Below are 21,094 nucleotides of genomic sequence, written 5' to 3'. Positions count from 1 at the left end.
CAAAGACATTTTTTTCTCCGTAATGTTCAAAAAAGCTAAACAAGCGTGTGGTGATAGGATCCAGAAAATGTAAGCTTGTAAATTTGCTAAGAATACCAAATGTCGATTGGCTATTAGCTTCACTTTGATTGACAAGAAACTGACGACTGTGCTTGATTTATTTATTTTCAACACTTTTGGTAGCTATCAGCTATTTTAGTGAATAAAGATATTCTATTGTGTTCTAAACTGTTTTTAATTCAAGGATGCTAAGATACAAATCATAACTTTACATTATATGGATAAATGCTATTTACTAATACCAAAATTATAACAAAATGTCAGACAAAACAGCACAGATATCACAGTCTAAAGAAATCACGTAAAAAGGTCTCATCCTGGCAGAACTTGGCCAGGTCCTGGAAGCACTTACTATGAGCATTTTCGTCAACAATCTGTGATTCCTTCGTCTGAGACACTTTCCACTTCTTTGTTAATAGATAATTTGCAACCCAGAGGAAGCCACACTAAAAAGAAGAATCAGCTTAGTACGTGCCATTAGGTGTCAGACTAAACTAATCTAAGAAGTTTAAAATATAGTATATGTTTCAAGTCAACTTTACTAACACATGACCATAAATAACTTGTTACAATCAAGCTTCTGGAACTGTCTAGAGTTGAGCCCCCTTTTGGTACTGAATGACTTTAAAAATAGAAAACATAAAAGAGAATGTTTCATATCAAGAAGAAAAACCTATATGTTCTTTTCAAAAATTAAATAAGGCTCTAATGCTAGGTTTAAAATAACATTTAAAGATAAGAGCCAGAAACTAGACAAGTGCACGTTGATAGGATCCATCTGTTTGACCCCAAACATCTCATATCACCGGAACAGCTCCAACCTTTTATACCTAGCCTATCCTAGCCAAAAAAAATAAAAAATAAATCGCGAGGCTAAATACAAAAAAAAACAAAAACACACTGAAGATCTAAAGGAAGTAAAAAATAAAAAGCCGAGCGGCGAAAAAAAAATTCAAATTACTCGCGTTCAATCTAGAATATAGCTAAAATCAATAATCTATTTAACAACAGAAATATAATTGACCTGTTTAGTCGTTAAATAATTCCTTGATTTGCACTGATTCCATCGTGTTTTCATTTTTCAAAACATAATCGTAACTGTGGGTTTCCTATGCCTCTCTTTTTATTGCTAAATCTAAAAAAAACAATTCTTTTTATTGGCTCCCTTGACCATTGTGCAATTACTTTCTCCTTGAATATTGGCCTTCTCAATTTACTCTAGAAATTAAAAAGATGTTCACCCAGACTAGAAATAAGCATTAAAGTAGCTTTCTTTCGGAACTCAATAAGCCGTCCCTGAAATTTCTGAGTTTGAGTCCAATGTTTGCCACAATAACATGGAATACTGTACAGTTACTCCTAACTTTCTAAGCGTTTTTTATTTTTCCGAGTCAAGAAAATTTGATAAAAGTTGTATTGTCTGAAAGTAAGGTGTAATATTAGCTTTCAACAGATTTTTCTTCCTTTTTTTTTTATACTTTGAACAGGTATATAGGGCAAAACCATGAAACGTTTATTCTCCTTAGAGCTACATTATGAGTATTCGTATTGTTCCTATGATTCAATTGCCCCTTGTCGATTGTATCACGGATGAACTTGGTCGGATTTTGTAGAAAAGGCAAAATATCTCAAGTCGAGAATATAGTTTGGAGAACACACATTTTCTCATGGTTAGTTATACATTTTGATCTTGAATCATCCATTCAGTATGTCTATGTGCAACATAGAGCAGCTTCTGCTAACTTAACCGATCTAGAATAATATTTAAGGTTTGCCCTCTCCCATGCCAATATCTTGGGCAAATCTCTTCACAGATGTTTTTGAAACTAGGAGCAAAGTGTTCGCTATATAGGGAGTTCCTTAGAAACTGAAGATATAAAACCAAAGTGGTTAAATAGACTTACAGAAAAAAATTTAAATACGAAAATAACTGATGAATACACGAGATGAATACACGATACATTATTTGTTGTGGATTTGATCAACTTACGCGTGCGGTGTCTCAGACAGGTTTAGATTTTATTTGTATGGGTGATTTTAACTTTGATCTGCTATCGCTGAATGGAGTGAATCTTGATTTTTTTAATTTGATGGTTGCTAATCATCTTTTTCCCCTAGCTAATATTCCAACACGTGTTACGAGTCATTCAGCCACTCTCATAGATAACATTTTTGTTGGTTCGAAGTATCTGGGCCGTAGTTATGCTGATGTGGCTCTATACCTTTGTTCTGACCATTTCCCAGTTGTCGGAACGTTAATTTGTGTTCTCACAGAAAGAAATGAAAGAAAAAAAGTGAAGACTCTGTCGTTAAAAAAGGACAACTTACAGAGGTTTGGTGATGAGTTGAGAAGCACTGCTCTTAGAAATAGTATGGAGACAAAATATTACGCTTCTGGGAAATATGATTGAATGATGGGGATCTTACAGCCAATTTATGACAAGACTTGCCCAGTTAAATTTGTGAAACAGCATAAGGATCAAACCAGGAAGCCTTGGATAACTACAGAAATTCTTGAAGCGTCAGATTTAAGAAATCAAGTGTAAGCAGATTATTTAAATATTAAGTGTGTCAAGAAATTGAAAGAGTTTAAAATAATACGCAATAAAGTGAACTCAATGAGAAGAAAAGCTAAAAAAGAATATTTTGCTAACCAACTGAGTTTAAATAAGGATAATGCGAGAGGAACTTGGAAGGTTATAAATGGCCTACTAGGAAAGAGGAAAGAAGCTCCACCCAATTCGCTGCTGATTCAAGGAGAAGCAGTGAGTGATGAAACTATTATTACTAATAAATTTGCTGAGTTCTTTTCAAATATTGGTCAAAATGTGCAGGCGGAAGGGTTAGTGAATTTTAATAATGATTCCTTAAAGGACGAATTTTTGGATGAAAGAGGAATTGGAAATGAAATTGAATTTCAACCATGTACTGGAGATGAAATTCTGAAGGTTGTGAAAACAATCAAATCTAATTCAGCAGGGACAGATAGAATTAATTTGAAGACTTTTAAATAAGTGATGTGTTATTTAATACCATGTCTCGTCCACATAATCAATCTTTCCCTGGAAACAGGGTATTCCCCGATGCGCTTAAAAGGGCAAAAGTCATCCTTCTCCATCAAGGTGGGTCTAAACTAGATATCGAAAATTATAAAACTTTATCAGTCCTTCCCCTGTTTTCAAAAATATTTGAAAACATTTTGCATAAAAGGCTATATGATTATCTTACGAAAACTGGGATGTTAAGTGAAACTCAGTTCGGCTCTAGAAAAGGTCACTCGACGTCGGACGCCGTACATTCTCTCTGTGATATTGTAATTAGATGCTTTGAACGTGGTGAAATCCCTTTGACTGTTTTTATTGATTTTAGAAAGGCGTTTGATAGTGGATTTTAAAATTTTACTCAAACATCTACAGTCCCTTAGAGTTCGTGGTAATTATCTGAAATGGTTTGATAGTTTTTAAGGGGAAGATCTATTCAAGTTGTTTTAAATGATGTATTTTCTTATCCCTATCAATTTAAGTGTGGTATACCTCAGGCATCTTTCTTGTGACCACTTCTGTACCTTGTGTATGGTGATTCAACGCGTTTTTACGTACCAGAGGATTTTATCACGACTTTCGCGGATGATAATGCTTTAACTATGTCTAGTCGAATGATTGATGATCTATTTTTGAAAGTAAATAGGGTTTTAAAGTCATTTTATGTATTTACAAGTTTCAGCCTTTTGTCAGTGAATGTTAAAAAAACTAATTTTATGATTTTTAGGAGAGTTGGTAAGCCTCCGAGTGTTGATGGAGAGATATTATTTAATGGTAAGCCTTTGTCACAGGTGCATGAGGTTCGTTATTTGGGCTTCCAGCTAGATTGTAATTTGTCTTGGAAGCACCATAGTGATCTTGTTGCAGCTAAAGTTGCTAGAGGTCTGGGAATTTTACGTCGTTTGAAGCATTTTTTACCATTATCGGTTCTTTTATTATTGTATCATAGTATTGTTGCGCCTTATATTTCTTATGGTTGTGTCATTTGGTCTAGCAATTTTTATGCAAATTTCAAGAGACTGCAGATTTTACAAAATAAAACAGTACGTCTTCTTGGGAATTATATAGAAAATGTGAATGATACCGCGTCATGTTTTAAAAAATTAAGAGTGCTTAACATTGGTCAGATTCGCGATTACCAAGCTACTATTTTTGCCTATAGATGTTGGAATGATGTATGTCCTCCAGTTTTTACAAATTTTTTTCGCGTAAATGGTTCACTCCACAGGTATGCGACAAGAGAGGCCGAAAATTTTACGGTTGAGTATCGAGACACCACACGTGCAGGTTTCGGAATTCGGTATTTGGCTCCAGTTATTTGGAATGATATCCCAATTGGCGTTCGGGAAGCTAAACACATTGGGTTGTTTAAATTAAAAATAAAAAAGCATTTATTGGTAGAGGGAAGGTAATTTATTACTATTGTCATTATTAATGTCTTTGTTTTTTTTTTTTTTTTTTATTTTTTTTGTTTTTTTTTTTTTCTTTCTTTTTTTTTTAAAGGAACTTATTAAAAGGTAGAGAAATAGAGGATTGCAGCCGTCTTTCATCAGGCTTTTTGAGCCTTCCCCGGGCGGTTGCTTGTATATAGTTTATTTTGTAATTAGTAGTAAATAAAGCAAGTCAAGTCAAGGCTACAGTAAGTCCCTCTTCAGATATTTCATTTGTCACGTTTTGACGTGCATTTTTTAAAAAAAAATGATGACCTATAATAATCCGTTCCAAAAAAAGAATTATGCTTTCAGAATATGTTCTTACCCTGTAGCCTTTTAAGCCCCTTTGTATACATTTTTACCTGTAGTATAGAAGCAAAAAATTATAGATAATCATCTATATGTTTAAAATACATGCAGACAATTTTTCTAGTTACTTACTTCGACTTAACACATATTTTAGAACAGAAATTCTTCCAGAAGACAAAGACAATAATAAAATAGTTACAAAATCTAATATCATAGGAGTTATAATTCCGCTGATCCTCATGGTTAAATTTCACGAATCCTGTAAAAACAGGATCATCTAAGGAGAAAGAAAACATGTTTATCTTGTGCTTGATTTCTCTGAAATATTTGTTTTTATACCTTATTTCCTTATCAAATAAATCAGCTAAAATGACAAATTGTGAGGAATAGGTGACTCGAAGGGCGTTGCGTAAAAAAAAACAACAACACAGGATAGGGGAAAAACAGAAAAATGACACTTTTTACTGCTATCTATTGGTCATCTGTCTGAAGAAGAAGATACTCCCCTGGCTTCAAGACCCAACAGAAGCAATTCTGATGTCAGAAGCTTTTTTTTTTAATGCTACGTTGCAAGTCAGAAAGAAGACATAACGCATAAAAATACTACTAAATTTCTTGAAATGAAAGTGGAACCCGCAGAAGGAGTTTGGACCAACCAATCAAGTGTTAGGTAGTTTTAGGTCGCGTAATATATTTCAGGTTCATTACAGATATTACATAACTTGTCACAGGAACAAAGGAAAATATTCTAAAATATTCAAAGCTATTTTAGTAAAAACGCATACCGGCATCCTAAGTCCATTTTTTTCGATTAAAGGAAGACCATAGTCAGAACCAAAGTTCCTGTCGGCATACAAAGAGCCACCTTTTGAGAAATGTGACAGTCTATTGGATATGGACACCGTAGAATCCTTTTCTGGAGCAATTGGCATCACTAGGAATGAGTACCCGGTGGCATGTACGTACTGCACTTGAAACCGACGAGTATTCTCAAATATTGAAGGTATGTAGCTAAATCGTCGGGCAATAGCATCATGAAGCAGCCACAATCGGTGGAGCCAATGACTGACCGGAAATTCTAAAATTTAAACAAAATACCAATAAGAATATTCTCAGAAAGAATTAAATCTCCAAGACAAAAAAACAAAACAAAAAAAAAACCAGCCAACAAAAGAACGCAGAAAAATAACATGTTCGAAATTGCTATCCATTTCTCTTTATTAGGGTAAACTTTATCCTATACATACACGGGATTCAATTGCACGAGGGTTTAGTTGGTCTCAACTAAATGGGGTTCACTTGCACGGGGTTTCGGTTACACCAGGGTTAGTTTAAGCGGGGTTGAGATGCACATTGAGTTAGATGAACGAGAGTTCAGTTACATCGGTTCAGTTGCTTAGGGTTCAATTACACACACATCCTTACAAAATGATATGAATGTGGTAGTGATTTCCGTCTTTATTCACAAATTGCCAGCTGCTAATCACAAGGATACTGGGGTGACAAGATGGTGCCACGGCAAAGTGTCGTTTTCTGTCATTTTGTGACAAAATTTAAAACATCGGGGAGTGCAGATTCTAAGATATCTAATCGATATGTCATGTTCTAAGCTCCTGTTCTGAGTACCCTATCAAACAATTCGTGGTGACGGTCTTTAAGTATGGAGCGACATGGTTAAGTAGTGACTGAAATTCTAAAAAAAGGATGCTAAAAGTTACTTACAAAGATTTGTATTTGTATGTGATTTCAAATATATAAGTTTTATTAAGTTTTAGATTTTCTCACCAAAAGTTACGAGCCGAGAAAATTTGCCTTATTTTTGAAAAAAGGAGCAAACAGCCCCTAAAAGTCATAGAACTTTAATGAAAATCACACCATCAGATTCAGCGTATCAGAGAACCCTACTATAGAAGTTCCAAGCTTCTATGTGCAAAAATGTTGAGTTTTGTATTTTTTGCCAGAAGAAAGATCACGGATGCGTGTTTATTTTTTTTTTTTATTTCCCCAGGGGTGATCGTATTGATTCAGTAGTCCTAGAATATCGTGACAGGGCTCATTCAAACAAAAATTAAAAGTTCTAGTGCCCTTTTCAAGTGACCAAAAAAATTGGAGGGCAACTTGGCCCCCTCCCACGCTCATTTTTTTCCCGAAGTCACCGAATCAAAATTTCGAGATAATCATTTTGTTCAGCATAGTCGAAAATCTAATCAATATGTCTTCGAGGATGACTTAATGCCCCACAGTTTCCGGGGGAAGGGCTGTAAGTTATAAACTATGCCCATTGCTTATATATAGTATTGGTTATTGGGAAGTATATAGTAGTTTTCAGGAGGAATTTTTCTCTGGGGCGAGGTGGGTCGGAGTAGGGGTTACGGGGGAGAGTCTTTCCATACAGGATGTTTCCTTGGGGGAAGTGACATTTCTATGAAGGGGACGCCGGATTTCCCAGCATTATTTAAAAAAACGATCAGAAATTAAATTTAAAAAAAAACAAGTTTTTTTCAACTGAAAGTAAGGAGCAACATTAAAACTTAAAACGAGCAGAAATGATTACGTATATGAGGGGTTTCGCCCTTTAGTCAATACCTGACTCTTTACGCTAAAGTTTCTTTAGTACTTTCAAAAGAGCTTTCTATTCTAATTAACCGGCGTTTGTGATTCAGGGGTTTGTGATTCGAACAAAATTCGAACTTTAGCGTAAAGAGCGAGGTATTGACTAGAGGCGAACTCTCTAATATACGTAATAAAAACATAAGAATGTAGATATTCGTTACGCAAGTTAATTCGTAAATTACGTCAGAACAAAATTTCGAGAAAGCCAATTAGCTAAAAAAAGTAAAACTAGTATGCAAATTCAGCCTTAATTATTCATACACGGTGAACCAAAATAAAATCTACACTAAATCGAAAACGTTCAGAAATTAAATAAAAAAAACAAGTTTTTTAACTGAAAGTAAGGAGCGACATTTAAACTTAAAACTAACAGAAATGATTCAGCATATAAAAAGGGCTGTTTCCTCCTCAATGCCTCGCTCTTTACGCTAAAGTTTGACTCTGTCTCGCAACTTAATTTTTTAAAACAATAAAAAACTTTAGCGTAAAGAGCGAGGCTTTTAATGTCGCTACTTACTTTCAGTTAAAAAGAAAACTTTTTTTTTTTTTTATTAAATATTAAAAAGGACAAAACTTGCTTTTTTTGCATGGTTAGCATGTATCTTATTATTTGTTCCTAATTTTTTTTTCTGTCAGGGCAAGCAGGTTACCACAATATAGCAGAAAAATATTTAATACTACGTTTAAAAGTTACTGCCTTTTTTCACGCGCCTTTTACAAGTTCTTCGTAATAACTCCATCGTGAAGTGCCATATAGCACCTTCTTGAGTGAAAAGCCTGAGAAGCAGAATAAGGGTACACTTATGATCTCCTCGGTTGAAAAATCCTTCTCTATTGTAGTTTTCAGAATCCGCCTTCTTATGTACATCCCCTTCCAGACTCTATAGTAAGAAAAAACTAAAAAACATGTTTTGAGAAACTGACTGCATAATGAAAAATGTGTAATTTATATATTTTCATATCTAATGAAAATAAGTGAATTGTTTATGTAAATAGAATACCAAGGACTTCAGTTCTTACAACTTATAAGTTTTCACTACAGCATACCTCCTGAAACTTCCCCCCACCGAGGTCAAATCTGGCCGGGACAACCAAAAAAGGTTAACTAATTTGCACAAGTTTCTGACGCCTCATCTTCGAAGACTACCGTCCCTCACAGCCAATTCTAACTTACACGTCCCTCTCAGTAGAGGAGAAAGACCCTTATTTTTCGTATCCTCAAATGTACCAGAAGCCAATAATAGACACAGACACTAGCAAGACATTCCAACCCCTTATTACCGAAGAGGAACATGGTATAAGCAGGGACTAAAAAAGGAAGTATATATTGAATTTTTGCCAGTTGTACCTTATCCTTTTTAATCATTGGCATCGTTACGGATTAAAACTTACAATATCATCCTATAGAGTGTGATTAGTACTATGTACTAATCACACTCGTACTATGTACTAATCACACACACGATTAGTAATATGTAGAGTGTGATTAGTACAATGAATCTATCCTTAGTTTTTTAAATAATCATACTGCTGCAACTTTTCTTTTATATAATAATTGGGGACTACATCATTACGATATATTTTTATTTATAATCTCTGCGTAACCAGATGGAGACAAATTTTCTTACCCTCGTTTGTGTCAGAAGCAGAGGATATGTAGATGAATTATTTGTCATAGCCTAAAATTCATATTGGGAGCCAAGAATAAGTACACCAGCTAGAAAGGCCCAATTTCCCGACTGAAAAAGATGATAACGCTCTAAATCCCAGATATTAGTTTTAAGTTTCTAAAACAGCTCAGAATTTTATTTCTGATTTTTTCTTTTAATGTGTAGACCAAAATTTGAGTCGCTAGCCCCTTGAACCAGGTACCTCCCTTCTCTTAGAATTTGGACAATGCCTTTTTTTTAATATGTATCACAACATCAAAGTTGACAACCCATCGGAATTTGAAATGGTGTACATAAATCCTTAACCAAGAAGATGACTGCACTTTAACAATCTAATCTTAATTGCACGTCCCTCTCCGTAGCGGACATGAAACCGAATTTTCCGTACCTCAAACGCGTCAGAAGCAATGATAGGTACACCAACTAGTAAAAGAAGTCAGCGCCTCGTTACAAAAATGACCAAGGAGTAACAGCCTATCATTGCTTACAAGTCTTAGAATTTGGGCCACACAACACTGAAGTTGGCAATCCCTTGAAATTTTTGAAATGGCGTATCTAAACCCTTAACCAAGAAGACAACCGTACATTAAAAAGCTGCTTTTGATTGCAAGTCCCTCCTCGTAGAAGACATGAAACCGAAGTTTTTATACCCTCAAATGCACCAGAAGCAATTATGAAGCAATAGCCGACTTGCAAAAGATGCCAACTACTCATCCCGATGATGAACAAGGTACAACAGCCGATTGTTACTATATGTCCCTCCCTCGTCTTAAAATTTGAACAAGACGTTTTTCTTAGTGTTTACCACAATTCTGAAATTGTCAACCCATCAAGACTATAAGTCAGCGTTGAAAAAAAATCTACCTGTGATGGTTTAAAAGTAGATTTTAATGCCATGGGCGAACTTTCTAACATCACTACTTAGAAAGGAGAATAGGGAAAGCTTTAAATTCTTTGGCGATTGGATCAGGTAACTCTCGGAAATTTTAAGTACTTTTCGATTTTAGTCAAGCTTCAGTTTGAAACTGGTGCCTGCCTGCTTGCCTACTGGAATGGAGCTTTTAAGTGGAAAACAAAAACATGGCTCAATGGGACGAAAGCTTATGCGCATAATTTCAGGTAATCTTCTCCGATCTGCACTATAGAACCCCACTTCAACTCACAGGCTATAGGCTGTGGCTCAATTATTAGCGAAAATCATCCTATTTGGCCCCAGGCCAGAATTATACATAGTTTTCCAAAATGTAATGTCATGATCATCAATCCAACCTGAAGTCCACATATTCCGTAAAAGCGGCGGAGGTAAGACCCTTATCACTTTCTAGCAATAAACTGAAATTGGCGGACTAGGGAAAAAGAGGACAAAACAAAAATGTTGCTCCTGCAGCACAGCTAGCTTAATCAAACAAACTTAAACATAAAAAGATGTACAGAAAAACAAAAGCAACTCACATCTGATAACAGATAATTATTGGTATTAAACATGTCCAGTATGATAATCAAAACAAAAACACAAGCAATAACTGATATGTACTATTGCGAATGTCTAAGTTGGCTTCAGATATGAGAAGACAACTCGAACATACACAACAGTGTATAGCAGTCACGCTGCCTAGTGTTAGTGCTTGAACAATTAAGTTTGACTTATAATTTTTTACTTCATCTTATTTTTCGCCCGTTGATAAAGGGTGTGAAAAGGTTCTCATTGAAATCGGATCTTCGGTGCCCAGGTCGGTGCTCTTTGGAGTCTGAAGTTGGGACAGTAATTTCCTTATTTCGAGGTGCAAAGGTATCTAATGTCAGTACAGCGGTTTCCTCATCCGGGCACCCTAGTAAACCCAATGAATCTAGTTTCTGTTCCAACAATTCTTTTTTTTAAGTTGGTTCTGATTAATAGCCCAAATTCGCAAAAAATGTTTGTGTATTTTTTTTTTTTAAATTGAAAACACAAAAAAGTTACGTTAGCATGAGGGCGTTTGGCATTTTTTGCGAAAAAAAAAGAAACAAAAAAGGTATTTGTTGAAATGAGAGGAGAAATTGTGAGTCCTCCCTCATCCTCCTAACAGGCGGGACTAATCCGAGGGATGGGGCCCTTAGGAAATTTGTCCTTCAGTTTTCTTTGGTTAGAACAGCCAAGGATAATTTATATCAAAGATAAAGATTTCTTTCTGACGACTACATTCTTATATCCTACGAACAGAGGGGGAGGAGCGCGGTAGAGGCTGTGCATAAACGAATATTTGGTCCCTGTTTTCTTCCGTCAACATTATCGACGATATTTCCTCAGCAAAATGGTTTTTAAAATGTAAGAACCCATCGGTACCTAAATTAGTTTAGTGACTTTCCTGAGGACTAAATTAACAATCGCCATATCGGATTTTAGATAGCTTCAAGCTGTTGGGTCCCAAAATTGACCCCACTTTTGACTTATAGAGGGCCAACCCGGTTGGCAAATCAACGACTTAGGTTTTACCGATGTGAAGCCAAAATATTCGGGCTTTTATCAATATTTGCACAAAAAGGTCTCTTGTTATTTTCTTTGGAAAGTTCACCGTCTTATTAAAAGTCTTGCCCGCTTTCAATATATTCAAATTTTTATGAAATTTTAATATTAAACGCAGTAAGGTAAATGAACGGTTGGAGTTTAAATATCAAGACAAAAAAGACAGAGGAGGTAAAACAACGTAAACACAAATTACAATTTAGGTATTGCTCAACCTTTCAGAGGTCGATGTGACTCAATCTACTTTTGATATTTTTCTTTTATTCTTAGCGTTCGTCAAAGAACTAGGTTGATTCTTAATTTTATATTAACTAAAAAAAAACAAGTTTTTTGAAAGTAATAAGTTTTCTGAAATTAAGAAGTAACATTGAAACTTAACGCATACAGAAATTATTCCTTAGATGAAAAGGCCTGTCCGCTCCTCAACGTCCCGCTCTTTACGCTAAAGTTTTTTATCGTTTAAAAAAATAGAGTTGTAATAAAGAGTCAAACTTTAGTGTAAAGAGCGAGGCGTTGAGGAGGGACAGCCCCTTTCATATACGGAATAATTTCTGTTCGTTTTAAGTTTTAATGTCGCTCCTTACTTTCAGTTTAAAAAACTTGTTTTTTTTTATTTAATTTCTCATCGTTTTTTAGTTAATGCAGCTTTTATTTGTATAAAAATTTTACTTTTCTTTTGCTAAATGGATGTCTTTACAAATTAACTTACGTAACTAACTTCTATATTCGTATATTTTTCTTCTGGCAAAAAATACAAAGTTGCAGATTTTTGCAGATATGAGCTTGAAACCTATGTAATAGGGTTTTCTGATACGCTGAATCTGACGGTGGGATTTTCATTAAAATTCTTTCACTTGTAGGGGATGTTTACCCCCTCTTTAAAAAATCGAGTAAATTTTCTCAGGCTCGTAGCCTTTGATGAGTAATACTAAACTTAATAAAATTTATATATTTAGGATCAGCATTATAAACACATTCTTTTGATACATTTATTCACATCAAAATTTCGTTTTTAAAAGTTTCGATTACTATTGAGCCGTATCGCTTGTTTTTTTATTGTTTTTTTTTATTACGTATATGTTATTACTTATATGAAGGGGTTCTCCCCTTAGTCAATACCACGCTCTTTACGTTAAAAGTTAAAAAAAATTTTGATTCAGAAACCCCTAAATCACAAAGGCCGTTTACTTAGAATGGATAGCTCTTTTTAAAGCACTAAAAAAAAAACTGTAGCTTAAAGCGCGTGGTATTGACTTGGGGGAGAACCCCCTCACATACTTTATAATTTCTCTTCGTTTTAAGTTCTAATATTCCTTCTTACGTTTCAGTTGAAAAAATTTGTTTTTTTTTATTTAATTTCTGATCGTTTTTTAAATAATGCTTGGAAATCCGGCGCCCCCTTCATAGAAATGTCCCTGACCCCAAAGAAACATCCTCAACGGAAATATTATCCAGAGTAATCCCCTCGTCTAGCCCTCCCCCCTCCAGAACAAATCCTTCCTGAAAATGGTTGTATACTTCTCAAGAACCAATAAATAAAGCTGGAAAGTCCGGCGCCTCCTTCATGGCGATATCCCTTCCCCCCTGAAAACTTCCTTCATGAACTGATCCTCCAACATAACCACCGACCCACCCTTCCCTCCCACTACCAGAAAAAAAACCTCCTGAAAACTTCTGTATACTTCCCAATAACCAATACTATATGTTAACATTGGGTAAAGTTCATAACTTTTAGCCCTCCCTCTGGGAACTTCGGGGATTAAGTCATCCTAAAAGACATATTTATCGTATTTTCGACCATGCTGAACAAAATGGCTATCTCAAAATTGATCGGGTGACTTTGGGAAAAAAATAAGCGTGGGAGGGGGCCTAGTTGCCCTCCATTTTTTTGGTCACTTAAAAAGGGCACTAGAACTTTTAATTTCCGTTCCAATGAGCCCTCCCAAGATATTCTAGGACCACTGGGTCGATACGATCACCCCTGGAAAAAAAAACAAAACAAACAAACAAACAAACAAACAAACAAACAAATAAACACGCATCCGTGATCTTTCTTCTGGCAAAAAATGTAAAATTCCACATTTTTGTAGATAGGAGCTTGAAACCTCTACAGTAGGGTTCTCTGATACGCTGAATATGATGGTGTGATTTTCATTAAGGTTCTATAACTTTTAGGGGTCTTTCCCCCTTTTTTGAAAATCAGCCAAATTTTCTCAGGCGCGTAACTTTTGATGGGTAGCACTAAACTTGATGAAAGTTATATATTTGAAATCAGCATTGAAATCTGATTCTTTTGATATATCTATTGGTATCAATAACCCGTTTTCTAGAGTTTCGGTTACCATTGAGCCGGGTCGCTCCTTACTTACAGTTCGTTACCACGAACTGTTTGATAAGACAATTACCTAAATTAAGGGTTAGTGCTAAAAACAAAAAAATATTGTCACTCAGTAATACATAATTTATATAATAATATAATAGCAATTCAAGTTTTTGTAATAAAAAAGCAATTCCCTAAAATTAAGGGTTAGTGCCAAAAATAAAAAACAATATTGCCACTTTTGATTTTTATCACAAAAATAAATCAATAATATTGGCGACTTGTGAATCACTTTACATATCAAGAGATTAATGTTTCTCTTCTGATGTTTGCCGGTGACACAGCTCGAATTGTGAGTGCGAAAACGACTGAATCGTTGGTTACTTCTCTGTCTAGTACTATTCAGAAGATATCTATCTGGATGAGGCGTTATAAGATTGCTATTAATTACAATAAGTCTAATGTTATTGTTATTGAATGGTCTGGTAATTGTTATCCATGGATAGTTCAGTTGAAGATGGGGGCCTTTCAATATGGAGGACGTCATGTGTCTGATATATTAGTATTATTGTGGATGAATCACTCTCATTTAAAGGTCACATTGAGAAAGTTTCAAATATATAAGCTAGAAATATTGGTATGTTTTGAAAACTTAAAAATTGTTCCTCGAAGGACATAATTTTAGTTTAATCCATCTCTATATTTTTTCACTGGTGTTCAATATGGCTGGGGACTGTCTCAATTCTTCGCCCTGTCCGATTTTTGCAAAATATAGTTATTAGAATACTTTTTAGAATAAACTGTTCTGGACCGTGTCGTCAGGCTTACGTCAAGTTCAAAATACTTCCAGCGGCTACTTTCCGTGATTTTTATACTGGTGTTTTCATGTATAAATGAGTCAAAGGTAAGTCTGCTTCTTTTACTAGTGAATTCAAACATGTTAATGAGGTTTATTTCCATGACACAAGGTCTTACTTACTTTACTTAAAGATCTTGCTCGGCTGAGTCGCCAGCGTAGAGAGAACCAGTCGTCAGTGCCGTCAGTCTTCTCCAGACTGGTCGTTTCAGGTCGGGGGTTGTCGCTTCAGCCCGGTTGATGTTTCTGGAGGCGAGCCGATCATGGATGAATGAATACAATTTTTATTAATAATTTGATTACGTCTAGGTCTGGTTTTTCTTGTGTTTTTAGAGGGGCTAAGGTATGGAATTCGTCAGATAAGGGATATTAAAACTAGTTGCGATTTAAGTAAATTTAAAAGGCTGTTGAAAATTGGATTGTTTTCTATGTATGATTTTAATTATTAAATTAACAGGATACATAGTTTATAGAACAAAATGGTACTAAATCGTTAATATTAGTATTTCTATTTTGATTAATGTGTGACATGAAAGGAGTTGAGTGTTATGTTAGTGGTAGCAGGGTACATGATGTAGTAATCAAGGAATGTGGCTTAAACCCGTTCTGTGATTAACGTATTTTTTTGTGGATTTATTTGATTATCCTACCTCCATATCATGCTGTGGCATTTGGAGGGAATATGTTTATGCAAAATTTTATTATCAATAATTGATATTAAATTAAATAAATAAAACTGAAAAATGTATGATTATTAAGAAGCCGATCTAACCAAATCTATTGCAAAATGTACTTAAGAGAATTCTCGAAACCCATGAGCAAAACACCACACAAATTCTGGAGATTTTTATCACCTGATGATTGGTGTATGAAGCCAGAATCTGATCTTCAAACTGAATTTTTCTTCTTTGTTTGTTATAGGGATTGATCCTATTTGCCTATGAATATGAACTGTTCATACACTACTGAAAAATCTCCAAAGAAATAGCTACTTACTTTCAAGACATTCTTCTATAATTTTGACATTCATTGGTATAGTCAAAGGCGCACGAAAAGGATCACACCGCCCACTGTTGCCAATAAAAAGTGGATCCATTGGCATAGGAACCAAAAGGAAGCCATTCATTTGTGCTTTTCTAACCCAGCCCAAAACCTTGAAAAATAAAAAATAAAGAAAACAAATGCTAAAAAAAAAAACCTAATTCAAGAAAATTCTGAATATACAAAAACAGTAAAACAATTAAACTCTTACTCTATAATTGTAATTAAGCCCTAGGATATATAAAAACAAAAGTAAACACTAAAACAACAAAATTCTTACTTTATAATCTCACCATGTTTCCATTAATCAGATTTTCATGTTTCCGTCCATTGTTATTCATACTTTTTAATCACTTCAAATAATATTTTGATCCAACAATTGTGTTGAGATCTCTTGGAGGAAAACTTTATACCAGATCAAGAATCTGAGAATACAGATTAACAAAGAGGACATAACCTGTTACTAGATACAAACCAATGGAAAATATACTATTAAGGCTATATCTTGGCCCATCAGGGGGAGAGGGGGCACTGCTAGAAATGTCACTAAAATATTTGGGAAGAGCACAAAATAAGGACTCTAATACTGCTGATTTACACGCACACCGCAGGAAATAGTTTAATACGAGACGAAGGAGAGAAAAAAGTAAATGAAGTCAGGAAAAAAGAAAAGAAAAAAGAGAAACAAAGGCGAGTAAAATTAAGTAAGAGTAGGCCTACTTAAATCTTTTCAGGCTTGTAAAGAACAAAAACAACGGAGAAATATACTATTAAGGCTATATTTTGGCCCATCAGGGGGAGAGGGGCATCGCTAGAAATGTCACCAAAATATTTGGGAAGAGCACAAAATAAGGAATCTAATAGTACTACTTTCATTTTATTAGCGTGTTTCCTTTAGATGTGGTCAACGAAAGTAAATTTACCGAATGGGGTAAAGTTCAATGGGGATTAAGTTAAACGGAGGTTGAGTTGAACGAGTGCTGAATTACACGCACACCGCAGAGAATAACTAAATACGAAACAAAGAAGAGAAAAAAGTAAATGAAATCAGGAAAAAAAGAAAAGATAAAAGAGAAACAAAGACGAGTAAAATTAAGTACGAGTAGGCCTACTTAAATTGTTTCAGACTTGTAAAGAACAAAAATAAACTAAGAACAGTAAATAATGATGCACATTGTTGGAGAGAGGATAAAAGAGAGGTCAAGATATCAAGAAAGCAATCTTCGTCTGTCCTTCACCCTGGCCGATGAAACTAAACTGCTAAAAATTTCTAACAACCATAGAAAATTAGCTACCAAAAAGGGATATGGTATACAAATAAAATTTTTTTTGTCAAACAAAATTTCAAACTTGGGTTTTAGTGATTATGAAGGAAAAAAAAAGATTCTGCTAGACACTATTTGTGAAGGACATGCAATAAAAGTTTCATCTTAAAGACAATGTCGACTTAACCCCTAGGAAAATTCTTAGGACATGTTCAAGAGCACATCCAGGACTTTTGCTGGGAGGGGAGGGGGGGGGTACAAAAAAACTTATAAAACGGATCAAAAATTTGTTTATATGCATTTTTGTTGCGTTTTACGGGAGGGGCAAAGTCGACTTTTGGTTTGTTAATTTACATTTTGTGTCGGTAAGGGAGGAAGGGGGTTAAAGTCAGTAGCCCCCCATCCCCACCCCGCTGGATAAGGTCTTGCACATGTTAAACTTATTTTGTCAATAAATCCTCTGCAATACCCTTCTAAATCTTTCGAAAATAATTATGACCCCACTTTTTTTTTCTTGCAAATCACTCTACACTAGCACATGGGAGGGATATAAGTAATTTCTTCCCTAGAAAGTGTCTAGAACTCTAGAAGACCTTCTAAAAACACTATAAAACCAAAATAAATCATTTTAAAACGAAGGGCGACTCAGAGATTAAATGGAAATTATCAAATTCGCCCCTAAATTTCACTTAAAAATCTGCGAATCATTACTCCACCAGGACATTAGTACATTCAACCAACATATCTTCTTCAAAAATATTATCCAGTCTTTACAAGTGCAGTAAATCAATTTGGTATAAAAGTGATTATTTTTAAAAGTTACCAAATCAAATATAACCACTCCAGTCGCTTCTACCCACTTCAAAACCGCAACAAAAGACGCGTTGGGTGTGAAATAAGACGGATAAAGCAAGTGTCCCCATTCTTTTCGATCGCTACGACCAGTGACATCCACGTCGATGTACGCTTCTTTGAAGACAGACACTGGAAGAAAAAACTGATGTTATTTATAATTGGTTATCAATTAAAGCTGGCTATAGTGTCTTGAAAATCATGATTGACGGTCCATTTATTTTTACGGTTCAAATAAATCTCCCTGGGTAATTGTAGTACTCAGTTTCATAAAATGAAAAAAAGAAAAAAAAAGAAAAAGAACTGAGTAGGGTCATGAAGAAATTGTCTTTTGCTCAATTAACAATTAGTTTATTCAAAATTATTCCAGCCGTTTACTTATTAAAAAAAAGCTCTTTAAGTGGTTGAAAAAAAATCAAAACTATAGGATGATTAGAAGCCACTCTATATATTAAATATTCAAAATCCCGCATGTATCAAACACAAATATATATATATATATATATATATATATATATATATATATATATATATATATATATATATATATATATATATATATATATATATATATATATGAAAATGCAGTTAACTTTTTTTTTAGTATTAATGATACTGCCACCAAACTTTAAAAACCATATTTAGACATTAGACAACTAAAGTGGGGCTGTTAAACTCAACAAATCGAAAAAAAAAAGATTGAATATATTTTTAAAGCATGTAGAAATAGTATAGGATTTTTATGAATTTTTAGATTATGGATTTTAGATTTGATGTAATTTTTTTTTAATGATTGTTTGGAATCTATTTTAAATTAGTGGAATTTTTTTATAATATTTTTTAAAAGAAAAGAGAGAGAGAGAGAGAAAAAAAGGTGGGGTTGTTAATGCAAAGTTTGAAAAGCTAGATTACCCTAGTGGTTTGCCATTCACTTTAGTAAAAAAGGCATCTTTTTATTGCTGATCATTCGCAATTTTAGGGTAAGTACAAGAAACCTTTCTACTAAACCCAACAATTTTAAATTTTCTCTTATTTGGAAAACTAAAAATATTTTGGTTTTCCAAACAAAACACTTATTGTTCGTAATTGATTTTAGTCTTCTATTTATTTGACATCTCTTACAGATCGAACACAACAAATATTTATGATAATATAAAATCCACTATGATTTTCAAATGCTCGTATATAATCATATAGCTACGAAAATACTTTCTACTTCGATTTTAATATCTAGTCATGTGAAAAAAAAAAAAAAAAACTCTTTTACAATCAAACTCCTCTTACTTCTTACAAATCACCGCGATACTATGAGGCTTAAGGTATGTAATGCAGTACGCACTCCTTCATTTTCGTCTCTTTACATTGCATCGATTTTTATTACCAACAAAGCTATTTAATTAACTGAAACAATCCACTTGACAAAATTTATGCATAACAAATAAGCAACTCTGTCTTCTCAACTCACTTGACGTACAGTTGTTAAGGCAGCCAAATTATTCCTGGTAAGCATATTTGATGACTTAAAAGCCTTTAGACACTCTTAGATTCGGTTTCTGACATTTTTTTCTACTGCCTTTGAAAGCAGTAAAAACTACTTACAAATTGTAAAAATTGTACGAAATAAAAGTTTCGTAAAAATATAGAAAATTATTGACGACACGACGGAGAGCAGTGCTTGACGAATTTTCCAAAAAGAACATTAGGCTCTGCGAATCTACCCGAATTCTAGCGTAAAAGCAAATTAACAACTGGTATTTCGTGCTGATGTTCGTCTATTCACGATTGTTAGTTGTTAAGAGGATTTCAGAGTACCCAATAGTACTGGCCGGAAGCGACATGCAACCAATGAAAGATATTCACAAAGAATCAAAAGAAGTGATTCTAAACTTTAAAACTTACCGCAAACAGAAGAAAAAAAAGCAAACGCTACCCACATTTATGAAAAAAACCTTTAAAAATTTGTAATTAAATAATTTTAATATACCCCGTAAACAAAGTAATTATAATCAGTTGCTTTGATTGTTAAGATTATAATTCGATTATTTAGATGTTGGGTTAAACTAGAAGTTCAGATCATGTTAAAACCTTTAATTTATTTTTCTCGGCATTACGTGGCATCGACCAGAAAAACCGACCAGTAAAATATTCCAAACATAAATTTTTTTTAGCTTGAGTTATAACGTGCTTGCTTTTATAAATTATTTATTGAAAAGCTGATTTTTGCAAAAAAAAAAAAAAAAAAAAAAAAAAAAAAAAAAAAAAAAATTAGAGGCACTTTCTCTCTATGTATCACCGTTTGCCAAGGCTACAAGAGAAATAATGGCTACGACTCTTTTTATTTGTATATACTATCTTTATCGCTCGTTTCGAGTCTTTTTAGTGTGTTAGCGATTCAAGTTAATTTACCCCCCAGAATGTACGTCTATTATTATTTTTTTCTACCTTATGTAAAATACATCCCTCAGCCCCCCAGACAGACACACGGTAAAGGCTACTAAGACCCGAGCCAAGGATCCGAGGACAAAGTTTTGCAGCTTCCTATCAACTGTCATATTTTACACCTTCTACGCCTTCAAAGTTTTATGCAAATACTTACTTGCAAAATTAATTCTTCTTTTAATTTACGTTCTGTTTCACGAAGTTTCAAACATTCATTGATAGAAAACCAGCGAAAAATTATAATACCAGAATTATATGAAACTATGTACAAGGCTTCTTTGAAGCTAGGACTCCATTGACACCACCAGCTCTTCCATCTCGTCGGGTCACTAAACAATTATGGATATGGGCTATCCTTGGATTTCACAGCTTCTGTATATGTGTATTTTCCTTTCGAAATGTTTTTATATTTTACTTATTTTTTGAGTTTATAAAACATTTAAATTAATGAATTCAACTTTTAGGTAATCTCAGGTTCCCTATGATCTTCGACACCCCATTCTACCTACTTTTTAATTTGTTAGTATAAATAAAATACACATACATTAACATTCCCATCAGACCATAAAGGGGAAAACTCACATTTGTGTAGATCATTTCTGTATTTCTTTGAAGCGTCAGTTAAAAGTTCTTCATCTTCAGTCTTAAAACAATTTATAAGTTGGCACAAATCATTTTCAAAATATCTGTCA

At 34.2% G+C, this 21,094-nt stretch overlaps 1 protein-coding gene across 3 annotated transcripts in view; it reads right to left on the bottom strand.

Moving 5' to 3' along the window:
- Positions 1–222: 222 nt before the first annotated feature.
- LOC148942080 (GATOR complex protein Iml1-like) overlaps positions 223–21,094 on the bottom strand; it is a 168,864-nt gene continuing 147,992 nt past the window's right edge. For all 3 annotated transcript variants that reach the window (XM_089102921.1, XM_089102922.1, XM_089102923.1), the window contains 5 exons: positions 20,985–21,094; positions 17,935–18,095; positions 15,802–15,958; positions 5,629–5,921; positions 223–506 (listed from right to left, as the gene is read on the bottom strand). The exon at positions 20,985–21,094 is cut by the window's right edge and continues 70 nt beyond it. In XM_089102921.1, the coding sequence (XP_088959047.1) occupies positions 342–506; positions 5,629–5,921; positions 15,802–15,958; positions 17,935–18,095; positions 20,985–21,094 (886 nt within the window). In that variant the 3' untranslated portion in view covers positions 223–341. The remainder of the gene's footprint in view (positions 507–5,628; positions 5,922–15,801; positions 15,959–17,934; positions 18,096–20,984) is intronic.

The sequence above is a fragment of the Artemia sp. Qi Xiang Cuo genome, chromosome 17, assembly GCF_049724085.1.
Source record: "Artemia sp. Qi Xiang Cuo chromosome 17, ASM4972408v1, whole genome shotgun sequence".
In the NCBI taxonomy this organism is placed as follows: Eukaryota; Metazoa; Arthropoda; class Branchiopoda; order Anostraca; family Artemiidae; genus Artemia; species Artemia sp. Qi Xiang Cuo.
This window is presented reverse-complemented; position numbering and strand designations above follow the sequence as displayed.